At 42.1% G+C, this 21160-nt stretch overlaps 1 protein-coding gene across 4 annotated transcripts in view; it reads right to left on the reverse strand.

Moving 5' to 3' along the window:
• The window catches only part of polk (polymerase (DNA directed) kappa), a 120142-nt gene that overhangs the window by 27386 nt on the left and 71596 nt on the right, over positions 1–21160 (reverse strand). For 3 of the 4 annotated variants that reach the window (XM_060907158.1, XM_060907161.1, XM_060907157.1), the window contains exons 3-9: positions 18408–18570; positions 18144–18300; positions 12188–12307; positions 5932–6084; positions 1015–1146; positions 743–893; positions 137–313 (exon numbers count right to left, since the gene is read on the reverse strand). In XM_060907158.1, coding sequence (XP_060763141.1) covers positions 137–313; positions 743–893; positions 1015–1146; positions 5932–6084; positions 12188–12307; positions 18144–18269 — 859 coding nt within the window. In that variant the 5' untranslated portion in view covers positions 18270–18300; positions 18408–18570. The remainder of the gene's footprint in view (positions 1–136; positions 314–742; positions 894–1014; positions 1147–5931; positions 6085–12187; positions 12308–18143; positions 18301–18407; positions 18571–21160) is intronic. The other variant, XM_060907160.1, reaches the window with a different exon arrangement.

Here is a 21160-nt window from a genome sequence, read left to right on the forward strand (position 1 = left end):
GAGTGACGTAACACATGTAGGATAAGTGATATGCTAACAATATTGCATGCTATCAAACCAAATGAATGAAACCTGCTAGAAGCGAACAGAACACATCGAAAAAGTGTCCTGTATGGATAATAATTCGTTGTATTACCGGCGCTTGCCGTCAGTGTTGTTTTCTGCTCGATGCGAAAGCGCATCTCTCTCACAGCTTCTTCAGGACTTGTCCCAAATACCTCCACCTTCCGATCAGCCCCTGAGACAATAGGGGAGGAACTTGGGCTGTCCTCAAACAGCACAGGGGAAGTCTCGAGTTCATTCATCTCTTTCACTGGAACATAAGGGGGAAAATTTTTTCATTCAATATCCTGAGGCATGAGGATACTGTATACAGGGGTGATAGCGTTCCGGCGCCGCGCCGGATTCCCGGCGTACCGTGGCTGGGGGGAAAAAAAAAAAATCTAGTTCGCCCATTGTCCTGTGTCATTCTGATATGCGCAGATAGACAGTAAAGGGAATTCGGAATTCCCTTTACTGTCTATCTGCGCATCTCAGAATGACACAGGACAATGGGCGAACTAGATTTTTTTTTTTTCCCCCCAGCCACGGTACGCCGGAAATCCGGCGCGGCGCTGGAACGCTATCACCCCTGTGTATATGCAATTTCAAATTCATAATGAATAGTGTTTCTAATAGCTAATTTGTCTGACAGTCTATAGTGATACTTATGTATTAATATTTATGATTTACAGTACAGTACCTCCTGTGGTCTTCATTTCACAGATCTGATACGTTCTCATAGACTCAGGCCAGTGCTTCCTCTGCTCCAGATGCTCAGTGATGTCCAGATAAGCTTCATCTAAACTCATGGGCAAAAAGTGAGGATCATAGTCTGCAAATACCTCTCGCACCTTCGAGACAAAGCACACAGAAATATCTCTCAGCAAGACGCAGTAAACGTTTATACAGAAGGACAAAACAGTGCACAACTTGCTCAAACTGATCATGCTGATTGACATAACTGACCATTACCTGCTCACTCACTGCTCTATATTTGTCAAAGTTGAGTGGAACGATGACCAAATCCGGGCAGAGCTTCTTAGCAATGAAGCCTGGCATGGCAGCACGGACACCATACCTCCTGGCATGGTAGTTTGAAGTGGACTGAAAATGTTAAACATGATATTGAAATGTATGATTAAAGATGTATAAAAGATACAAATCAGAAGGACATGATTGTTAACATAACCGCTAAAACCTGGTTCTGATGTTAACGTTTCAGATTCCTCCAATCCATATTAACCACAAAGCATAAGCAAACAGCAGACTTAACATCATTATAAGTCAACCGAGGGCGGCACGGTGGTGTGGTGGTTAGCGCTGTCGCCTCACAGCAAGAAGGTCCTGGGTTCGAGCCCCGTGGCCGGCGAGGGCCTTTCTGTGTGGCGTTTGCATGTTCTCCCCGTGTCCGCGTGGGTTTCCTCCGGGTGCTCCGGTTTCCCCCACAGTCCAAAGACATGCAGGTTAGGTTAACTGGTGACTCTAAATTGACCGTAGGTGTGAATGTGAGTGTGAATGGTTGTCTGTGTCTATGACTACGTTCAGACTGCACCCTGAAACGACCCATATCCGATTTTTTTGCCCATATGCGACCTGTATCCGATTTGTTATTGACAATCTGAACGACACAAATCCGATTTTTTCACATGCGACCCAGGCCGCTTGGATATGTGGTCCTAAATCCGATGCATATCCGATATTTTCACATGCGACTGCAGTCTGACCGGACAGGTCGCATTCATGCGACCTACACGTCATCAACAAGAGACAAACGTCACTATTCTGCGTTGGCTAATCCCGCCTCTTTGGTGGAAAACAACAACATTTGTACAGTTTTCAGAATTTAAATAGACTTTTATAGAATTGATCAAGCTAATGGTGGATTTGGTAGGGACCTGGATGTTGATCTGTTAGCCTGATTAAATAAAACAGTTTCTATAACTGATTTATAACTTAAACCATCCTGTATTACAAGATTATAAGATTGTTCTGGAAATTTCCAGTAATTTGACACCTTCAGTCTCATTACTCTGCTGCCCACATTAATCAGATTATTGTGTGAGTTCCGCCGCCGCCACAAAAACCACATCGCCAGGTCTCGCCTCATCTCCATAGCAAACTGCACTGGTGTTTATGCACCTTGAGCCAGCGCTGAGAGAAGTTGCAGAATTCAGCTGGCTATAAACAATCTAAATAAATATTTATAAAAATGTAGAGAAAGTTTATTAATATGACGAAATGAATATGTGCAAATTATTAAGCCTGAATTAAGAGTTTGGTAATACAGCGGCCGTATCCCAAATGACTGCCTACTGAAGCTCGAGTGCACTATATAGAGTTTAAAAATCCATTACTTCCTAGTAACATGTAGTGCACTTGTATAGAAATTAGAGAGACATTTAGGAGTCAACCCTCGTTACCAGGCTACACGTTTTCATTTCAGTTCAGAAACAAAAACACACACGAGACCTCACACTTTAACACTAACCAGATAATTAAACAAACAAACAAAAAAATCATTAAACATGAAGAGTGCGCTTTTTTTTGTTTACGTATTACGTAGATGTGCTTATTACGTGTCAATTTGCGCATGCAGGACACTTTTGGGTCGTTTTCCGTTCATACTGGAGATCGCATACAAGTCTCATATAATTGGTAATGTGAACGGCCTAACAAAAAAAATCAGATTTCACAACAAATCGGATATGGGTCGTTTCAGGTTGCAGTCTGAACGTAGTGTATGTGTCAGCCCTGTGATGACCTGGCGACTTGTCCAGGGTGTACCCCGCCTTTCACCCGTAGTCAGCTGGGATAGGCTCCAGCTTGCCTGCAACCCTGTAGAAGGATAAAGCGGCTAGAGATAATGAGATGAGATAAGTCAACTGTGACATCCTGCCCATAAACACAGGCTATATATAGTGGAACAGAACAGCAATCCAAGGAGCTGTAGGTCTTGAGTGTAATCCAGGGGTTAGACAATTTTATCTGCAAAAGGTCCAGTAGACTGCAGGTTTCTGTTGCAACCATCAGGAACACACAGAATAATAGACAGTCATGGTTTTCCCCAAAGCGTTTTAGCATATTGGGCCCGATATGCTTGCTCTGCCTGCCGAGACGCTGAGTCGCTTTAGTTAAACTCCGATACGCTTAGATTTATACCGATACGTTAAATTTCCTACCCACAAGTAACTAGATACATAGGAGAGCAAATAACAAATCCATTTACATACTGATTGATATTTGTGTTAAACAAGCCGTCTTTTTTCCAATGTTTGTGTTGATTCTGTCAAAGTAACATGTCCGCGTGGTATGATGTAAACAAACTAATCTGTTGGCTACGTCAAGATCACGTGTTCAAACCGTCCAATAAAAACATCGAAAGAAAACATCAGACATCCCGGAATTTTCCGATTCATTATAAGCGATCTCACTGGCTGCCGATGTTGTCCCCCACCAGACGGACAAAGCCGACTGACTTTAATAAGCTAGGAGAAGACTCGCTGGACAATCTGATTCACATCAGCATGGATGACAGCGAGATGGACTATGAGAGGGCTGCCCAACATTGGGCCAAGCAAAAGCCAAGGAGGATTAATCTGCTTTAAAGGAGGAGAAAACTTAATTCATTAGTTTGGGTTTGCAGAAAGATTATGTACTTATAAACACTCTCACGAAGTGAAGTTGTCCAAATGTAGCATAATTTCAAATAATAATCATAAGCATTTTTGGCAGTGTGATGTCACTGGGATCCATTTAACAAAAGGCGGCTCCGGATTATTCTTTTGTTAAAGGCTCACAGTGACGTCACAGTGATGTCACACTGCCAAATACGCTTATCATTATTATTCGAAATTATGCTACATTTGACACTTATTAACATAATCTCTTCATGAATGTGTTTATAAATACATAATCTTTCTGCAAACTTAAATGTATGAATTAAAGTTTTCTTTTCCTTTAAATATATGTTTTAATCTTAATCTAGTCCATTTAATAAAGTGCCAAAATTTAAACTTTATAATATGCAGTTGCCCTACTTTTCTTTTCAGTGCATCTTAGTTATACATATATTATGGTAATTGCATCAGAAACATTCTAAATCATTACAGTTATAGTAATACAGCAACTTATTTTAAGGTGGCAGTTCTTAGGTTCAGATCCCTTTGTGATCAACAGGAGGTCATGATGATCATCTTTGGATTGCATAAGATGGAGCAAACCACTGTTTATATTTCCATGCACATTTTTGTTACAGCACTACTTGATCATAGATAATTAAGTGCAAGGAATCCCCATAGATTTTCAGATCTATCACATACCTCAGTAATCTATAACAAAACAGTTTAACTTGCATGTTGAACTTTAAGGTGAAATTTCAAATGTGTATACATAAATACTATTTAGGTCAGAAATCATTGAAGCACTGTTAAAATCTATCCTATAATCATGTATCTAAAACCTCTCGGAGACCCTGAAAATGCACCTGAGAGCATCTATTTTCAAAAAATATTCCGGGGGGGGGCATGCCCCCGGACCCCCCTAGTTTCGCTTCGCGCCATTGGCACTCAGTTGTCTGTGTTTTATCATGCCAGAATTTAGGGCTTTAATTTTTTTTCTGGAGAAAACACTGCACAGTTCTAAGTCTAACTGATTATACAAGTAGAACAAGGTGTGCTCGTGCTTCGTTTGAACAAAAACCTGCAAATTATCTACTCCTCAATAGTCTTAAAAACATGGCATCAGAGAAGACATAGGCTGTGTCCGAAATCACTCACTCATTCGCTACTCCCTACTCGCTATCTAGGGAATTCTACATAGGAGGAATTAATAGTGAGCTCATTGGTAAAATGGAAAAAAACAACACTTTCGGACACTAATCCGCCGCACCGTTATTCATGTCATTACTGTCGCACAATTAAAAAGTGCCAGATCAGTCGGCTGGTGGGTTTTCAAAATAATAAATACATGCATATATTTTTGTGATAAATCCATATTATACGGAGCGCATTTCCAACATTAATAAATATACAAAGTACTTTGTGTCTGCTGTGGTTTTCAGTTCTTATAAATCAAGGCTGAATACTTTCTTCTTTCCCGCTGCCTTTTATTAAATCAAGTTCGAGGCTTTTGATTAATTTCTTGCTCTGCACTGTAACTTTTATTCTTGTATTTTATCTGTCTTATTCTCATCTCATCTCATTATCTCTAGCCGCTTTATCCTGTTCTACAGGGTCGCAAGCAAGCTGGAGTCTATCCCAGCTGACTATGGGCGAAAGGCGGGGTACACCCTGGACAAGTCGCCAGGTCATCACAGGGCTGACACATAGACACAGACAACCATTCACACTCACATTCACACCTACGGTCAATTTAGAGCCACCAGTTAACCTAACCTGCATGTCTTTGGACTGTGGGGGAAACCGGAGCACCCGGAGGAAACCCACGCGGACACGGGGAGAACATGCAAACTCCACACAGAAAGGCCCTCGCCGGCCACGGGGCTCGAACCCGGACCTTCTTGCTGTGAGGCGATACCGCTAACCACTACACCACTGTGCCGCCCCTGTCTTATTCCATTTTAACTTATTTTCTATTCTCTTACTATTTTTAATTGTACTTGTTTATAACGCGTTTCTTCCTCCGTCCATTCACTCCAACACACTTTTTTTTTCTTTCAGTGCGATTGCAATACATGAAGGTATATATTGCTTGGTTAGTGACCATTGGTTGTACACAACTTTTCACAGTGCACTGTGGGATATTACGAGTCCACTAGATAGGGTGCAATAATTCTCACTATACAATCGGACAGCACTACAAAATGGCAAACTCGCTATATAGTGAGTGATTTCGGACACAGGGATAGTAATGTATGACCAGGATCCTCACCAACATGCTCATGGAGCCCACAGCCATGGGTTTGTCTTTCAGTTCTGGACAGTCTCTCATCTCCACAGCAGCATAGAAGGCATCCATATCCACATGCACAATCACCCTGTCCAGCTTGCGAGTCTTTTCCAGATCAGCAGTCAGCTTTTCCACCTACAGGACAGAAAATTATAATGCGATAAAACAGGACGGGCAGCACGGACGCTAGGGCTGCACGATATCAGAAAAATATGCAATATTCGATAACATGACTGAATATCTCGATATCGATATGTATCACGATAATTAAATATACAGGGAGTGCAGAATTATTAGGCAAGTTGTATTTTTGCGGATTAGTTTTATTATTGAAAAACAACTATGTTCTTGATGAACCTAAAAGACTCATAAATATCAAAGCTGAGTATTTTTTAGGGATGTCCCGATCCGATCACGTGATCGGAAATCGGGCCCGATCACATGGTTTCGGACTCGATCGGAATCGGGCATTGCCTCCCGATCAGGGATCGGATATATATCTATATAATATATTCTCATTTTTAACACATCAATAGCTATGCGTTGGCACAGAGTGAGACCAGACCTCTTGTCTCAACACAGCAACATCAACGCGTGCGGCATGACATCACTTTGTAGCGGGGACGCTATTGGTTATTGGCTGCCTGTTGCCGGCAAAGTTGAGCACGGAAGCAGTTCGAAGCGGAAAGCAAAGCATGAGATCATTTTTTTTTTCGTTGGATGACAAAAGAAACGGGCTCAAACCTGAAAGTGTAGAAATGCTTGTTTTCATCAAGAAAAACGTTCATTTCCTTAATTGAAATTACTGTACACCACTGTGAGATGCGTTCTTAAAAGCAAATTACCGGCACTGTGGCACTTTATTTTTTTTATTTGTTTACATTCCTGCCAGGTATTTTAAGGTTATTTTTTTAATTTGTTATTTATTGTTCAAACTGCCTCACGTAAGTGCTCTGTTTGCTAACGGAGTTGTTGGATGTTAAAATAAGGTGTTAAATAAAAAAATGAGGAACATCCTGGATCCGTTTCTTTCCTCGTTTTTATTTTTTATGGATTATAAGAAGTATCGGATCGGGACTCGGTATCGGCAGATACTCAAAATCAAATGATCGGTATCGGATCGGAGGGCAAAAAAACCTGATCGGGACATCCCTAGTATTTTTGGAAGTTGGAGTAGGGCTTTCTTAGTTTTAGCTATCTTAGGAGGATATCTGTGTGTGCAGGTGACTATAACTGTGCATAATTATTAGGCAACTTAACAAAAAACAAACATATACCCATTTCACTCATTTATTTTCACCAGGGAAACCAATATAACAACTCAACATTCACTAATATACATTGCTGGCATTCAAAAACAAAAAAAAAAAAACAAATCAGTGACTAATATAGCCGCCTTTCTTTACAAGGACACTCAAAAGCCTGCCATCCATGGATTCGGTCAGTGTTTTGATCTGTTTGCGATCAACATTGCGTGCAGCAGCAACCACAGCCTCCCAGACACTGTTCAGAGATGTGTACTGTTTCCCCTCCTTGTAGATCTCACATTTGATGAGGGACCACAGGTTTTCTATGGGGTTCAGATCAGGTGAACAAGGAGGCCACGTCATTAATCTTTCTTCCTTTAGACCCTTTCTGGCCAGCCATGCTGTGGAGTACTTGGATGCGTGTGATGGAGCATTGTCCTGCATGAAAATCATGTTTTTCTTGAAGGATGCTGACTTCTTCCTGTACCACTGCTTGAAGGTGTCTTCCAAAAACTGACAATAGGACTGGGAGTTGAGCTTGACGCCATCCTCAACCCGAAAAGGTCCCACAAGCTCATCTTTGATGATACCAGCCCATACCAGTACCCCACCTCCACCTTGCTGGCGTCTGAGTCGGACTGGAGCTCTCTGCCCTTTGCTGATCCAGCCACGAGCCCATCCATCTGGCCCATCAAGACTCACTCTCATTTCATCTGTCCATAAGACCTTAGAAAAATCAGTCTTGTGATACTTCTTGGCCCAGTCTTGACGTTTCATCTTGTGTGTCTTGTTCAGTGGTGGTCGTTTTTCAGCCTTTGTTACCTTGGCCGTGTCCCTGAGTATTGCACACCTTGTGCTTTTTGACACTCCAGTGATGTTGCAGCTCTGAAATATGGCAAAACTGGTGGCGCGTGGCATCTTGGCAGCTTCACGCTTGACTTTCCTCAGTTCACGGGCAGTTAGTTTGCGCCTTTTTTTTTCAACGCGCTTCTTGCGACCCTGTTGACTATTTTGAATGAAGCGCTTGATTGTTCGATGGTCACGCTTCAAAAGCTGGGCAATTTTAAGAGTGCTCCATCCCTTTGCAATATATGTCACTATTTTTGACTTTTCTGAGTCCGTCAAATCCCTCTTCTGACCCAGTTTGCCAAAGGAAAGGAAGTTGCCTAATAATTTTGCACACCTGATATAGGGTGTTGATGTCATTAGACCACACCCCTTTTCATTACAGAGATGCACATCACCTGGTATGCTTAATTGGTAGGAGGCTTTCAAGCCTATGCAGCTTGGAGTAGGCCAACATGCATAGAGAGGGTAATGTGGTCAACATACTCATTTGCCTAATAATTCTGCACTCCCTGTATACTGTTTTTCTTACCTCTACTCACCGTTCTGCCCTGTATCTAGCATTTTAAAAAAAATACCCAATGCATCGCTTCCATTCCAACATTATTTTTTATTGGAAAAACATGGCTACACCTGCAATGGTGTCCATCAATCATCTTTAAATCTCTTAATTTTTGTGAGCGCAGCAGAAAATGTCTTAAGTTGAAGTAAACAAAAAACTGAAAACTACATTACATTAACATAAAGCATTCAAAATGGCAATTTCAGCGGCTCCCGGGAGATGAAGGTGAGCGACACAGATTCACCATCAACTCAAACACAATCTGTTAATAACACATGCGGGTGAGAGAGCAGTGGTGTGTGTGAGTGAGCGAGCGGGCGGTAGTGTGTGTGTGTGTGTGAGAGAGAGAGAGAGAGAGAGAGAGAGAGAGAGAGAGCGTGGTTTTATGTTTTTATGCTGCTGTACAGCAGTGTTTGTCCCAGTGAGCCGCCCCACCACTGTTTTACAGGTACATGTCTTGCAAAGTACCCGAGTTTGCAGTACGTCACCCCTCCTGAATCCAAAGTACTTCCAAATAGCAGACATGCATTTTTTTTTTTTTTTTGGAAACCAGTTCCTCCTCACACAAGTTTGTCTCACCACACTTGCTACCGCTCCCACCTTCCGCTAGGGCTGGGTATCACCAGATACCTCACGATACGATGGCGATATTTTGCCCACGATAACGATAATATCACGGTACAGCGATTCTGCGATAATCGATATATTGCAAGAAATTTCAATCACATCACGATATCTGTGTCACTGAAGAAAATCAGAATTTATTGACCACTGTAAAATTACATTTCACATACATAACTACACACTCTTGCCAGACATATATTTGTCTCTATTCCACTGCTGGCAAAACCAAGAGTTGCTTCACTACAACATACAGAAAATTCCCATTTCTGTGCTAGTATTCTCAACTTTTCTGTAAGCATGGACACATCAGTGCTGCTTAACAAGCAGAATCAAATTGTTTTATGAAAACTTAAAACTTGCACTGCAGACTGCACATACATTTCAGTGCTAACACTAATATCAATTTGTTCTTTGTAAACTTGAGAACATACACCGGAGAACATTTAACTTGTGCTTATTTTGCAGGAACAACACACTGTCTGAAACACATTGAAAAGTGCAGTGTGCAGCTTAGGGTACGCTGACACTTGCACGATTCCGTGGCACGCATTGGCACGACTTGAGTCGTGCCAGTGCGCAAACTAGTCGTAAACTGGCGTGAAGTGTGCGTAAACCCGTCGTGACTGCGTGCCATGTCGGGACGAGAATTTTGAAATGTTCAAAATTTTGGTCACGACAAAATTTCGCGACCGGGTCGTGAACTATGCGCAAACTGTTCGTGATCTCGTCGTGAACTCGTCGGGACGATGCGTGCCAGTGCGCGCCATGCCACGACTGTCACGAACTGCCACGAATAGTTCACGAACAGCTCACGTCGAGTTCACGAGTAGTTCACGACATGTTCACGAATTGGTGCGCGTCGCAGCGTGGCCGTGCCTTCCCACTGACACGGTCACGCATTGATGGCACAAGCAGTTCACGACTAGTTTACGCACTTCACGAACAGTTTGCGCATGGCACGAGCAGTTCACGACTACTGCGTGACAGTGGCGCTCGCGTCGGTGCGGGGGCATATATAGGGCTTCCCGGACACTTCTCGCCATTCGCAATTTTTTTTCTTGCTTTTTTCTTTAATGTCTTTTATTTTCTATTCCTTCATGACTTTTTTTTTTTTGGGGGGGGGGGGGGGTCGTTTCTTTTATTTCAAAAATGGAACAACTGTGGATGCAGCTCATGAAGCTACTACCATTCTTTCTTGCCAAGGGACAGCACCAGCAGGGGACATGTAGTAATGTGACAGGTAGTCTCGCTGATCCTTTGCATCCTTCTGGGTATGATGGCCGGTTAGAGGCAGCAGCCCCTGCAGGTGTCGGTCAGTCCTCCATCCACCAGGGATCAGATCATGTGTGTCCGGATCTTCGCGGTCCACTTCTGAAATTGCGTGTGGGTATCTGATGAGGATGAGGTTGTGCATGACACAGGCGTGCCAAAGTCGGCACGACACCGTCCGAATTGCGCAAACTCGTCGTGCCAATGCGGGAAGTGCGTAAACTATGCGCAAACTATGCGTGAACTCATCGTGCCAGTTCGTGAATGTGGACGGGCACGCATTCGTGAACTCGTCGTGAACTATGCGTGAACTAGTCGTGAACAGTGCGGGAGCCTCCCAGTTCGTGCCACAAAATGGCACGACTTGCCACGACAAAATCGTGGCCAAAAGTCGTGCAAGTGTCAGCCTAGTGTTAGTCTCCCTGAGCACAATTATGAAACAAAGTGCAGTGTGGGTCAGTGTCCACACACTGAAACTGAACTGACCCTCAGTGAATCACGTTTCTTCTGAACTTAGAGTAAATACGCAAAATAAAATGCAGTGTCTCACACACACTAAAATTGAAAATACAAAATAAAGTGTAGCTTCTTGCCTTTGGCCTTAAATGACAAAATTAAGTTCACAGTGACAGCAAGTCACACATCACTGAAGTAGACGGGAGGACTTTGGCGCTGTCCAGTGTAGTTTGCTTCGGGTCGGGTTTCGGTGGCTCCGGCTGAGCTAATATGTCGGGGTGGTGTCGTGCTAAGTAAGTTCGCAAGTTTGTTGTGTTACCTGAATATCTAATTGGAGCGAAACAGGTTTTGCAAAGTGCATACTCTTTGTCCAGCTCACTGTTTTTTTCTCTTTTCCTTTGGAATCCAAAGTGCCTCCAAACATCTGCCTTAAAGTTTGGCGGCGTCTCTAGGTTTACGTTAACAGCCATGCTTGCTTGTTTTTTTCCCCTCACTGCAACCGCTGGGGAAAAAAGAGAAGATGAAGAGTGCCTTGCAGTGAGGGAGCGGCACAGCGACACCTCGCGGAGCGGAGGTGCGGAAGTCGTACTGGATTTACAACACGTCTGAAACATGATTTATTATTTGAAAAAATATCGATATTCAAATTTTGAGCATCGATATTGAATCGGAAGACAAAGTATCGCGATATATCGCCGTATCGATATTTTTGCACACCCCTACCTTCCGCCATCACCACGAGGCTTTTACTTGTTTTGCAATAGGGGGCGGAGTTATCCCGCGGTGCTTGTTGACATTCAAATGTGATTGGACGGCACAGAAAAATGTGCCTTTTATCGAAATTTAAGTAATTTTTGCGGTATGTGTATCGCAAACTATGATATCGCGATATCGATACTTTTTCGATATATTGTGCAGCCCTAACGGACGCACAGTGGGTGGCTGAGTTACTGACTCGTTCTTCCCATGTCCACAAGTGTTCCCTCCAGGTAAACTGCCTCTAGTTCTGTGTGTGTGTGGACTGTCATCCCATCCATGGTGTATTCCTATTTGCGCCCAGTATTCCTGGGATAGGCTGCGATCCACCATGATGCTTACCAAGATAAAGTGGTGACTACAGATGAATGAATGATTAAAATAGAACATCTCAATTCACAGGTCTTGCCTATTCATCTCAGGGACAATTCAAAGAAAGTTGCCTCAAATGCAGAATACAAAAAAAAAAAAAAATTACCTCTGCTTGCGCTTTCTGTATTTGCTGTTCAGTAACCTTAGCTTTACACCGCATCATCTTCTCGATGCGCTGGTTCACCTGACGCTCCTTTTTCAGTTCATTCTCATAGAATCTGGATCCCTGCAAACCAGATACAAAATTTAAGTCACCTACAATGTAGTTAGCATGTTGCTGTATATTCTTCCTCTGTATATATACCAGGTAACTATGTTTTAAGAAAAAAAAAAATAGCACAAACCTTAGTTCCAGAATAGTTGGAATATTTTCCAAAATGCAATAAAAACAAAAATCTACGATTTGTTAATTCACGTGAACCTTTATTTAACTGACAAAAGCACAAAGAAAAGATTTTTAATAGTTCTTCTGACCAACTTAATTGTATTTTGTAAATAGAATTTGATAGAAAGTTCAAATTTGATGCCTGCAACACATTTAAAAAAAAAAAAAAAGGTCGGGACAGAGGCAAAATACTGTAAGACTAAAAAGTTTATAAGATATTCAAGTAACTCCATTTTGGAAGATTTCACAATAAGCAGAGTGGGTTGTGGTTCACCACTCTGTGCCAAAATTCGAGAGAGAATTGTTAGTCAATGGTGGCACCTTTCTGTTTTAGCCAGCTTTAAGTTTTTCAGCAGTTTGCGTGACAGTAGCTCTTCTGTGGGATTGGACCATATGGGCAAGCCTTCATGGTTCACCCTATGTGAACCAATGAGCCTTCAACACCTATGACCCTATCACCGGTTGTCCTTCCTTGGACCGCTTTTGACAGGTACTAACCGCTGCATACTGGGAACACCCCACAAGATGTGTCATTTTGGAGATGCTCAGACCCAGTCATCCAGCCATCACAATTTGTCACTCAGATCCTTAAGCGAGTATCTGACTGTGTTGCGACAGCCTGAGACTAGTTGGAGACACAACAATTGCGATAAAATATGCGAATTAGCAACAATTTTCACTTGGAATCACACTGAATTGATATTCGCATATTTTATCGCAATTGTTGTGTCTCCAACTAGTCGCAGGCTATCGCCGCCCAGTGAGATACTGGCTAAACTCACACTTCCTGTCTCACGGAAACTGACTTGAGAAGGGTTCGTGACGGCTTTGCGACACCAGCGACGCATTTGCGGCTATTTTGAGAGAAATTTTGTGACACGAATTTTTTGAACATGTTCAAAATTTCAGCGACGAAGGAGCGACACTTTGCGACTCATGCGAGGAAATTGAGAAGTCCCGCGAGTGTTTCAAGACACTTTGGAAACTCTCGCGAATGATGTTTGCAATTTGTCACAGCGTAGTGAGATACTGGCTTTACGCTTGCCCATTTTTCCTGCTTCCAACACATTAACTTCAAGAACTGACTGTTTTTTTGTTCCTACCCCTTGACAGGTGCCACTGTAATGAGATAATCAATATTATTATAGGAGGCGGTCAGGAGGCTCAACTCCCTCCCTGTTCTGCCCCTCCTCCCCCCTCTGCCACAGATTCTGCTCGCACACCCCCCTTCAGCTAGTCTGATTAACACCAGACCATATCACAAGTGAAATATGGTCTGGAATCCGCCTATTGAATTTCTCGTAGGGGAGGTGTGGTTTACGATTGTCAGCGGCCGTTTATTGGACGTTGCGAATGTCTATCATTTGGCGTATACGTAGCCCATGGCCAATCATGGCAGTTGTACCCGGTGACATAGTTAGAGCGACGAAGAAAGACTGAAACGCCAAACGCTGTTTTTTTTTTTTTAAAACAAACTTTCGCTCTAAACTATTCAGAACAGTGTCTAAAGTTTGATCGAAAGTTTGGCTCGTATTGCTCGCCGCCATGTTAAATGTGATCCGTAAACAGTCCCAAATAAACTACAAGCTTCCGTTTTTCGAGTAGTACGCGTCACCGTCTTTCCACCCCTCCCCACTCTCTGATTGGCTCCCTAACTCAGGCGAGCCTTTAGACCATAGTTTCCATGCTGTCTTTTCAGATCGGAACGATTGTGCAAAGCAGCATGGGATTTCCCAGGCTACCCTTCAGCATCTGACATGTCATCCTCACAGTCCCCCCCCCCCAACACACACACACACACACACACACACATATATACATACATCTCATCGTTCATTAACACACTGAACTCAGGGACCGCACATCTCACTTTACCTCGCCCATTTGCACTATTCCGCACTACCTCACCTTAACAGCTGCTAGTTTGTTTATTCTGCTTATTTCATGTTTACCTGCTATACCTCAAGTGCCCTTAACTGTTTGGTTATTTGTACCAATTTGTGTGTGTGTGTGTGTGTGTGTGGGTGTGTATGTATGAGTGTTTAGTCTAGTTAATATCTAGAGTGTTTATACTATTTATAGAGGGCTACCGCGTGACGTCACCGGACCGCGAGATTTTGTTAGGGTGCCATATTGGAAGACCAAGTACATACATACTACATACAATATAAAAAAGTAGGCGCGAGAGTGAAGTGACACGATGGCTGATAATTCTGGTTATGTGAGTACATTACCAGCTGCAGAAAGGGCACAGTATGTGGAGAAACTGGATTGATGGGTTTGACCCATATGATAAGACTCGGGGCAAGGGAGAATGGAAACATAAGGAGGACCTGACACCAATTCTGCCATCTGTTTGCTACCCAGACATTGTAAACTATTTGTTGTTTACACCCAGTGCCTACACTGCTGATGACTTGAAAGCCTACAAAGGGCTACAGGCTTACAATTATGTTGTTAGTGGCTTGGTTCGTGATATTACAGCTGTTGTTAAGAATAACCTACATATATAGTTATGGCCAAGGTAATCTTCTCATCTCATCTCATTATCTCTAGCCGCTTTATCCTTCTACAGGGTCGCAGGCAAGCTGGAGCCTATCCCAGCTGACTATGGGCGAAAGGCGGGGTACACCCTGGACAAGTAGCCAGGTCATCACAGGGCTGACACATAGACACAGACAACCATTCACACTCACATTCACACCTACGGTCAATTTAGAGCCACCAGTTAACCTAACCTGCATGTCTTTGGACTGTGGGGGAAACCGGAGCACCCGGAGGAAACCCACACGGACACGGGGAGAACATGCAAACTCCACACAGAAAGGCCCTCGCCGGCCACGGGGCTCGAACCCAGGACCTTCTTGCTGTGAGGCGACAGCGCTAACCACTACACCACCGTGCCGCCCCAAGGTAATCTTGTTGATATCTTTTAATAATATATATTTTCAGTTGAAAAAAATAAATACTTTACTATTAAGGTATCCATAATTTAGGTTAATTTATCCAAATTATACATATGTATTTATGATATATGCCTACACAACAACTATGCTTTATTTATATAATAGGAGGGAGAGCAAGCCCCAAACCATCCTAAATTATTATTATTATTAAATTGTAGAAGTCTGGGAGGCTTGCTCCTCATACAGTTATCAATTTGGAGCCAATTTAGCATGTTTTAAATCTGAATTTCTTGCGTTTGCTTACCTCAAAGTGTCCGCAGATCATGCACAGACTTATCCATTATATCCACAGTTTTTTGCCAAGTCTCACACAGGTTTCTTTCAAGTCTACTGTTGGGCCAATAAATCATAAATAAAACAGCTCAGATTTGTTTGTTTAAGTCGTTTGCCACTCCACTTTATTCTCGTGGGTTCACATACCGCTGCCGTTATTTCCCCCTAATCACGAGTTTGTTGGTCTTCCAATATGGCGCAGGGTCTGTTTACTTCCGGTTTCGGGTGATGTCAGTGAAATCCCTCTATATTGTCTGAGTGTTTAGTCTGTCTTGTTATTTAGTTATACTCGGGGCTTAATTTGAGCCGGAACATGACGGAAAAAGATCCGGAACCTCCGTTGTCGGATCCGGCAGCTATTTTCGTTTCATTCGGTGTTCCGGCAGCTATTTAAATGGATCAGATCACCTCCGTGACCATCACAAAGGGAAAAAAAAATCAAACAAATTAAATAAATAAGTAAATAAAAAATTGTTTAGTGTTCGGTTTTGATATCTGTTGTTGATTTCTCTCCTATGACATCCACAAAATCTATGCGAAAGGGGAAGGGGGGGCATGGGGTGTATACTTCCGCTCAATAGAACACCGGGTTTTTTGTAGCCGTTAGCTTGCGCTGTGGAAAAAATGGCAAAAAAACAAGAAAGCTTACTAAAATGTTTAAAATGAATTCTCCAACTTGTTTTGTAAACCCTTTATTTCTTAACTATTACTTGAATTGATTGCACTTATGTTTGCTGGCACTGCTTTTAACTTATTCTCTTTTTGGGGCTTTTTCCACCTTTATTGGATAGGACAGTGTAGAGACAGGAAATGAGCAGGAGAAAAAAACAGGTCGGAATCGAACCTGGGTCCCCGGATTTATGGTATGGCACCTTATCCACGAAGTCCCGCTGGCACTGCTTTTAAATACCCTACTTAAATCCTTAAAATGAGTCATTTAACTCATGTCTTGTGTGATCTGATCTCCAATGGTGAAATAAACCGGTTGTGATAGGAGTACAGTCTGTTATTTTAGAAGATAAATTTAATATATAATTTAATATATAGCCTAATAAAAAATAATATTTTATAACATAATATCACGACATATTACTGTCTGTAACTGTTCGTCACTAAAGCGTTTTCTAAGATCATAATGTCTGATATATTTTTTTTTAACACACAATAGGGCATGTGTGCGTAAAGTTTTTTTTTTTTTGAGTCGCCGGACCCACCCACCTCTTGCGATCCGGGACCTCCCACTTCACAAATTAAGCACTGGTTATACTGCTTATTTATACTGCTTATATTGTTTGAGTGTTTAGTCTAGTTCATATCTAGTGTGTTTTATATTGTCTGAGTGTTTAGTCTGTCTTGTTATTTAGTTATGGGCAATTCCATGTAAATGTCAACCTCACCATGCAAAAATAAAGCAACATGTAATACATCAAAACCACTCCCAGAGATATCACCTAGGCCTGTATTTTACAGATGTGAATAAGTTGAACCAATTTGATATTTAGAGAGTTTTTCAAAGGGTAATAGTGGTTAAATTGCTGATTTTCTAAACATATGCCATGTCTATTTCAGACGTGTCACATCCATAACGGAATTTCGTCACATCCATAACGCTGACTTTTCCTTTCGAAACTCTGCATGAAATACAAAATATTTTAAACAAAGATTTTTTAATATTCACCTTGGACCCCTCTATCAAATGGATATCTCCATTTCGACATTAGGTTTACAATTTCACAGAGTTTGATAAAAAATGTACAGTCACCCAAGAAAAGTGATACTTTTTCTGTCACAGCCATAACGCATCTTTTATTGGCATTTTCTGGCATGCCCTAGATGTACTATAGGAATTGTTCTTGTTCTATCACTTCTCCAGTATGGTACAGCCTTAAAATATGCAACACCTGTTTAAATACTGGGAGACAATAAAACATGCACTGGGTCATTTGTTGCCATTTTGAGTTCAAGTGTCACGTCCATAACGCTGGAATTGCTCTTATACTGCTTATTTATACTGTTTGTATTGTTTGAGTGTTTAGTCTATGTCTAGTTCCTATCTAGAGTGTTTATACTGTTTGTTTGTTTTTTTTCAATTATTCTATTTTTATTTATTGCATTGCCAGTTTGCACCGTGGGTCAGAGAGGACTGAAATTTCATCTGTGCTGTATGTCGAGCACGTATAGCATATTTTACAATAAAGTTGACTTGACTTATTCACTTCAACTGTCAGTGGTTTTGATGTCATGGCTGATCGGTGTATAGTATTTATACTTGAGTAAGTGTGCACTGAATACAGGCCCATGAATTTTATATGAAATTATCAAAGCCCTACAGTATAGAGTGCAGATGTACAGTTTACATCTTCAGCAAGGATGAAATTTGTGCAACATGAATCAGGTTTGCTTACTGAATCCATAAGAAACATAAAAGTTCAGCCAACCTTGGATGTTTCGAGAATAATCTTGTTGATTTTCTCCTTGTCGAGGCCCTGCATGCCTGCCTTGTTATCATTCAGGGCCACTCTGGAGAGGATGGGGTCCAGTCCCCTGCTGCTACTGGGTTCCATTTTCAGTATTACAGCTACAGCTATTGGTTTACTTTAGAAAAAAAAACATATATATTAACAACTTAAAACTATTTAAGATTTTTTTTTATAGTTCCAGATGTAAACAAGCTACATTTAAAAACACACACAGAAGCTAACCTTCACTGGTTCGCTGAAAATAGCTGAAAACATTTCGACACTGCTGTTGCCTTCACCGCCATTTTCAAACTTCCTCGTCGAAAACCGACAAAACGCTGCCATGGCGCCACCTGCAGTCCAGGAGCGAAACCTTCACTACCACTCACTAAAATACTGGATAAAACTGCAAAACAGACAGGAATGTACACTACCGTTCAAAAGTTTGGGGTCACTTTGAAATGTCCTTATTTTTGAAAGAAAAGCACTGTTCTTTTCAATGAAGATCACTTTAAACTAATCAGAAATCCACTCTATACATTGCTAATGTGGTAAATGACTATTCTAGCTGCAAATGGCTGGTTTTTGGTGCAATATCTCCATAGGTGTATAGAGGCCCATTTCCTAAGTTTGACCGTGAATGTGAATGGTTGTCTGTGTCTATGTGTCAGCCCTGTGATGACCTGGCGACTTGTCCAGGGTGTACCCCGCCTTTCGCCCTTCGTCAGCTGGGATAGGCTCCAGCTTGCCTGCGACCCTGTAGAACAGGATAAAGCGGCTAGAGATGATGAGATGAGAATGAGTGTGATGTTTGCTTCCAGAATTTGCTGGTATATATTTGAATCCATGATTCCCTCGACCAATGAAATGTGCCCTGTGCCACTGGCTGCGACACAACCCCAAAGCATGATCGATCCACACCCATGCTTCAGAGTTGGAGAGGTGTTCTTTTCCTGGAATTTGGCACCCTTTTTTCTCCAAACATACCTTTGTACATTGTGGCCAAAAAGTTCTATTTTGATTTCATCAGTCCACAGGACTTGTTTCCAAAATGCATCAGGCTTATTTAGATGTTCATTTGCAAACTTCAGACGCTGAATTTTGTGGTAAGGATGCAGGAAAGGTTTTCTTCTGATGACTCTCTCATGAAGGTCGTATTTGTTCAGGTGTCGCTGCATAGTAGAACAGTGCACCACCACTCCAGGGTCTGCTAAATCTTTCTGAAGGTCTCCAGTGTTCTAATGGTACAATGTGTTTGCTCATTGCCTCAGAAGGCTAATGGATGATTAGAAAACCCTTGTACAATCATGTTAGCACAGCTGAAAACAGTTGAGCTCTTTAGAGAAGCTATAAAACTGACCTTCCTTTGAGCAGATTGAGTTTCTGGAGCATCACATTTGTGGGGTCGATTAAATGCTCAAAATGGCCAGAAAAATGTCTTGACTATATTTTCTATTCATTTTACAACTTATGGTGGGAAATAAAAGTGTGACTTTTCATGGAAAACACAAAATTGTCTGGGTGACCCCAAACTTTTTAATGGTAGTGTACTGATTTAGTGATTACGTCAGTGTGTATTTTTACGATAATATTTCAGATTCTGCCATAGGCTACATTTACATTAGACCGTATCTGTCTCGTTTTCTTCGCGGATGCACTGTCCGTTTACATTAAACCGCCGGGAAACGGGAATCAGCCAGCGTCCACGTATTCAATCCAGATCGTGTCTGGTCCGGTGCTGTGTAAACATTGAGAATACGCGGATACGCTGTGCTGAGCTCTAGCTGGCGTCTCATTGGACAACGTCACTGTGACATCCACCTTCCTGATTCGCTGGCGTTGGTCATGTGATGCGACTGCTGAAAAACGGCGCAGACTTCCGCCTTGTATCACCTTTCATTAAAGAGTATAAAAGTATGAAAATACTGCAAATACTGATGCAAATACTGCCCATTGTGTAGTTATGATTGTCTTTAGGCTTGCCATCCTTCCACTTGCAAGTGGTAAGTGATATGCGCTGGGATCACACACACAGCGGCTCAGTCCCGAATCACTGCTTGTTCACTTCACTCGCGTGCTCTGTGAGCTGCGCAGGGCCGGAGTGCGCACCCTCCAGAGGGCACTCGCTGTTCAGGGCGGAGTGATTTGGAGTGCAGGATGCCTGCGGAGCCGAGCGTATCCGTGTATTGATATTGCTGTGTGCACGCAAATCGTGTATTGGTGTTGCTGTGTGCACACTAATCGTTTTAAAAACGTTAATCTGATGATCCGCTGATACGGTCTAATGTAAACATGGGCTTAAAGATGAAACTCAGTAGGTGTGCAAAAGTTTGCGCACCCCTGGTCAAAATTGCTGTTACTGTGAACAGTTATTTTTATTTTAACAACTTTATTGGACTGTTACAAAATAAACATAAAAATAAACATAATAAAGTAAGTCAGCCCAAAGGGGAGGACATGAACGGGCGACCCATGCAAGGCGTTTCCCCGAAGGTATAAAAGAGAAAAATCATACAATTAAAATTAGACTAAATTGATCTGTGGCAACCACAGTCACGGTACACAGACCAAGTACATGAAAAGTCCGTATTATAGGTGGAGGTCAGTAATTCAAAGTACAGCTCTAACAGGGATGATTTGAAAACAGGGAGGCTACGGAATTTATCTGGGGAAAAATATTTGCATACATAGTTCCATGGTTTAACAATCCTATTGAAGAATGAGGCCTGATAAGTTGAAGTTCTGCAGTGTGCAGGTTTTAAAATTAATTTCGGATTTTGGGCCCTAGACCAGTCATGAGTTACAAAAGACACGTAGAGGTTTATGTTCAAATCTGTTTGGCCATTAATGCATTTATATACAAAGACTAAGTCTCTAATCTCCCTATCATAAGTCAGAGGAAGCAAGTGCAGGCTTCTGAGTCTGTCTGTGTAAGTAGCATCCCCAATACGCTGTTGTAGTATCCAGCGCATTGCACGTCGTTGGACTCTCTCTAA

This window comes from Neoarius graeffei, chromosome 24 (genome assembly GCF_027579695.1).
Source record: "Neoarius graeffei isolate fNeoGra1 chromosome 24, fNeoGra1.pri, whole genome shotgun sequence".
Lineage (NCBI taxonomy): Eukaryota > Metazoa > Chordata > Actinopteri > Siluriformes > Ariidae > Neoarius > Neoarius graeffei.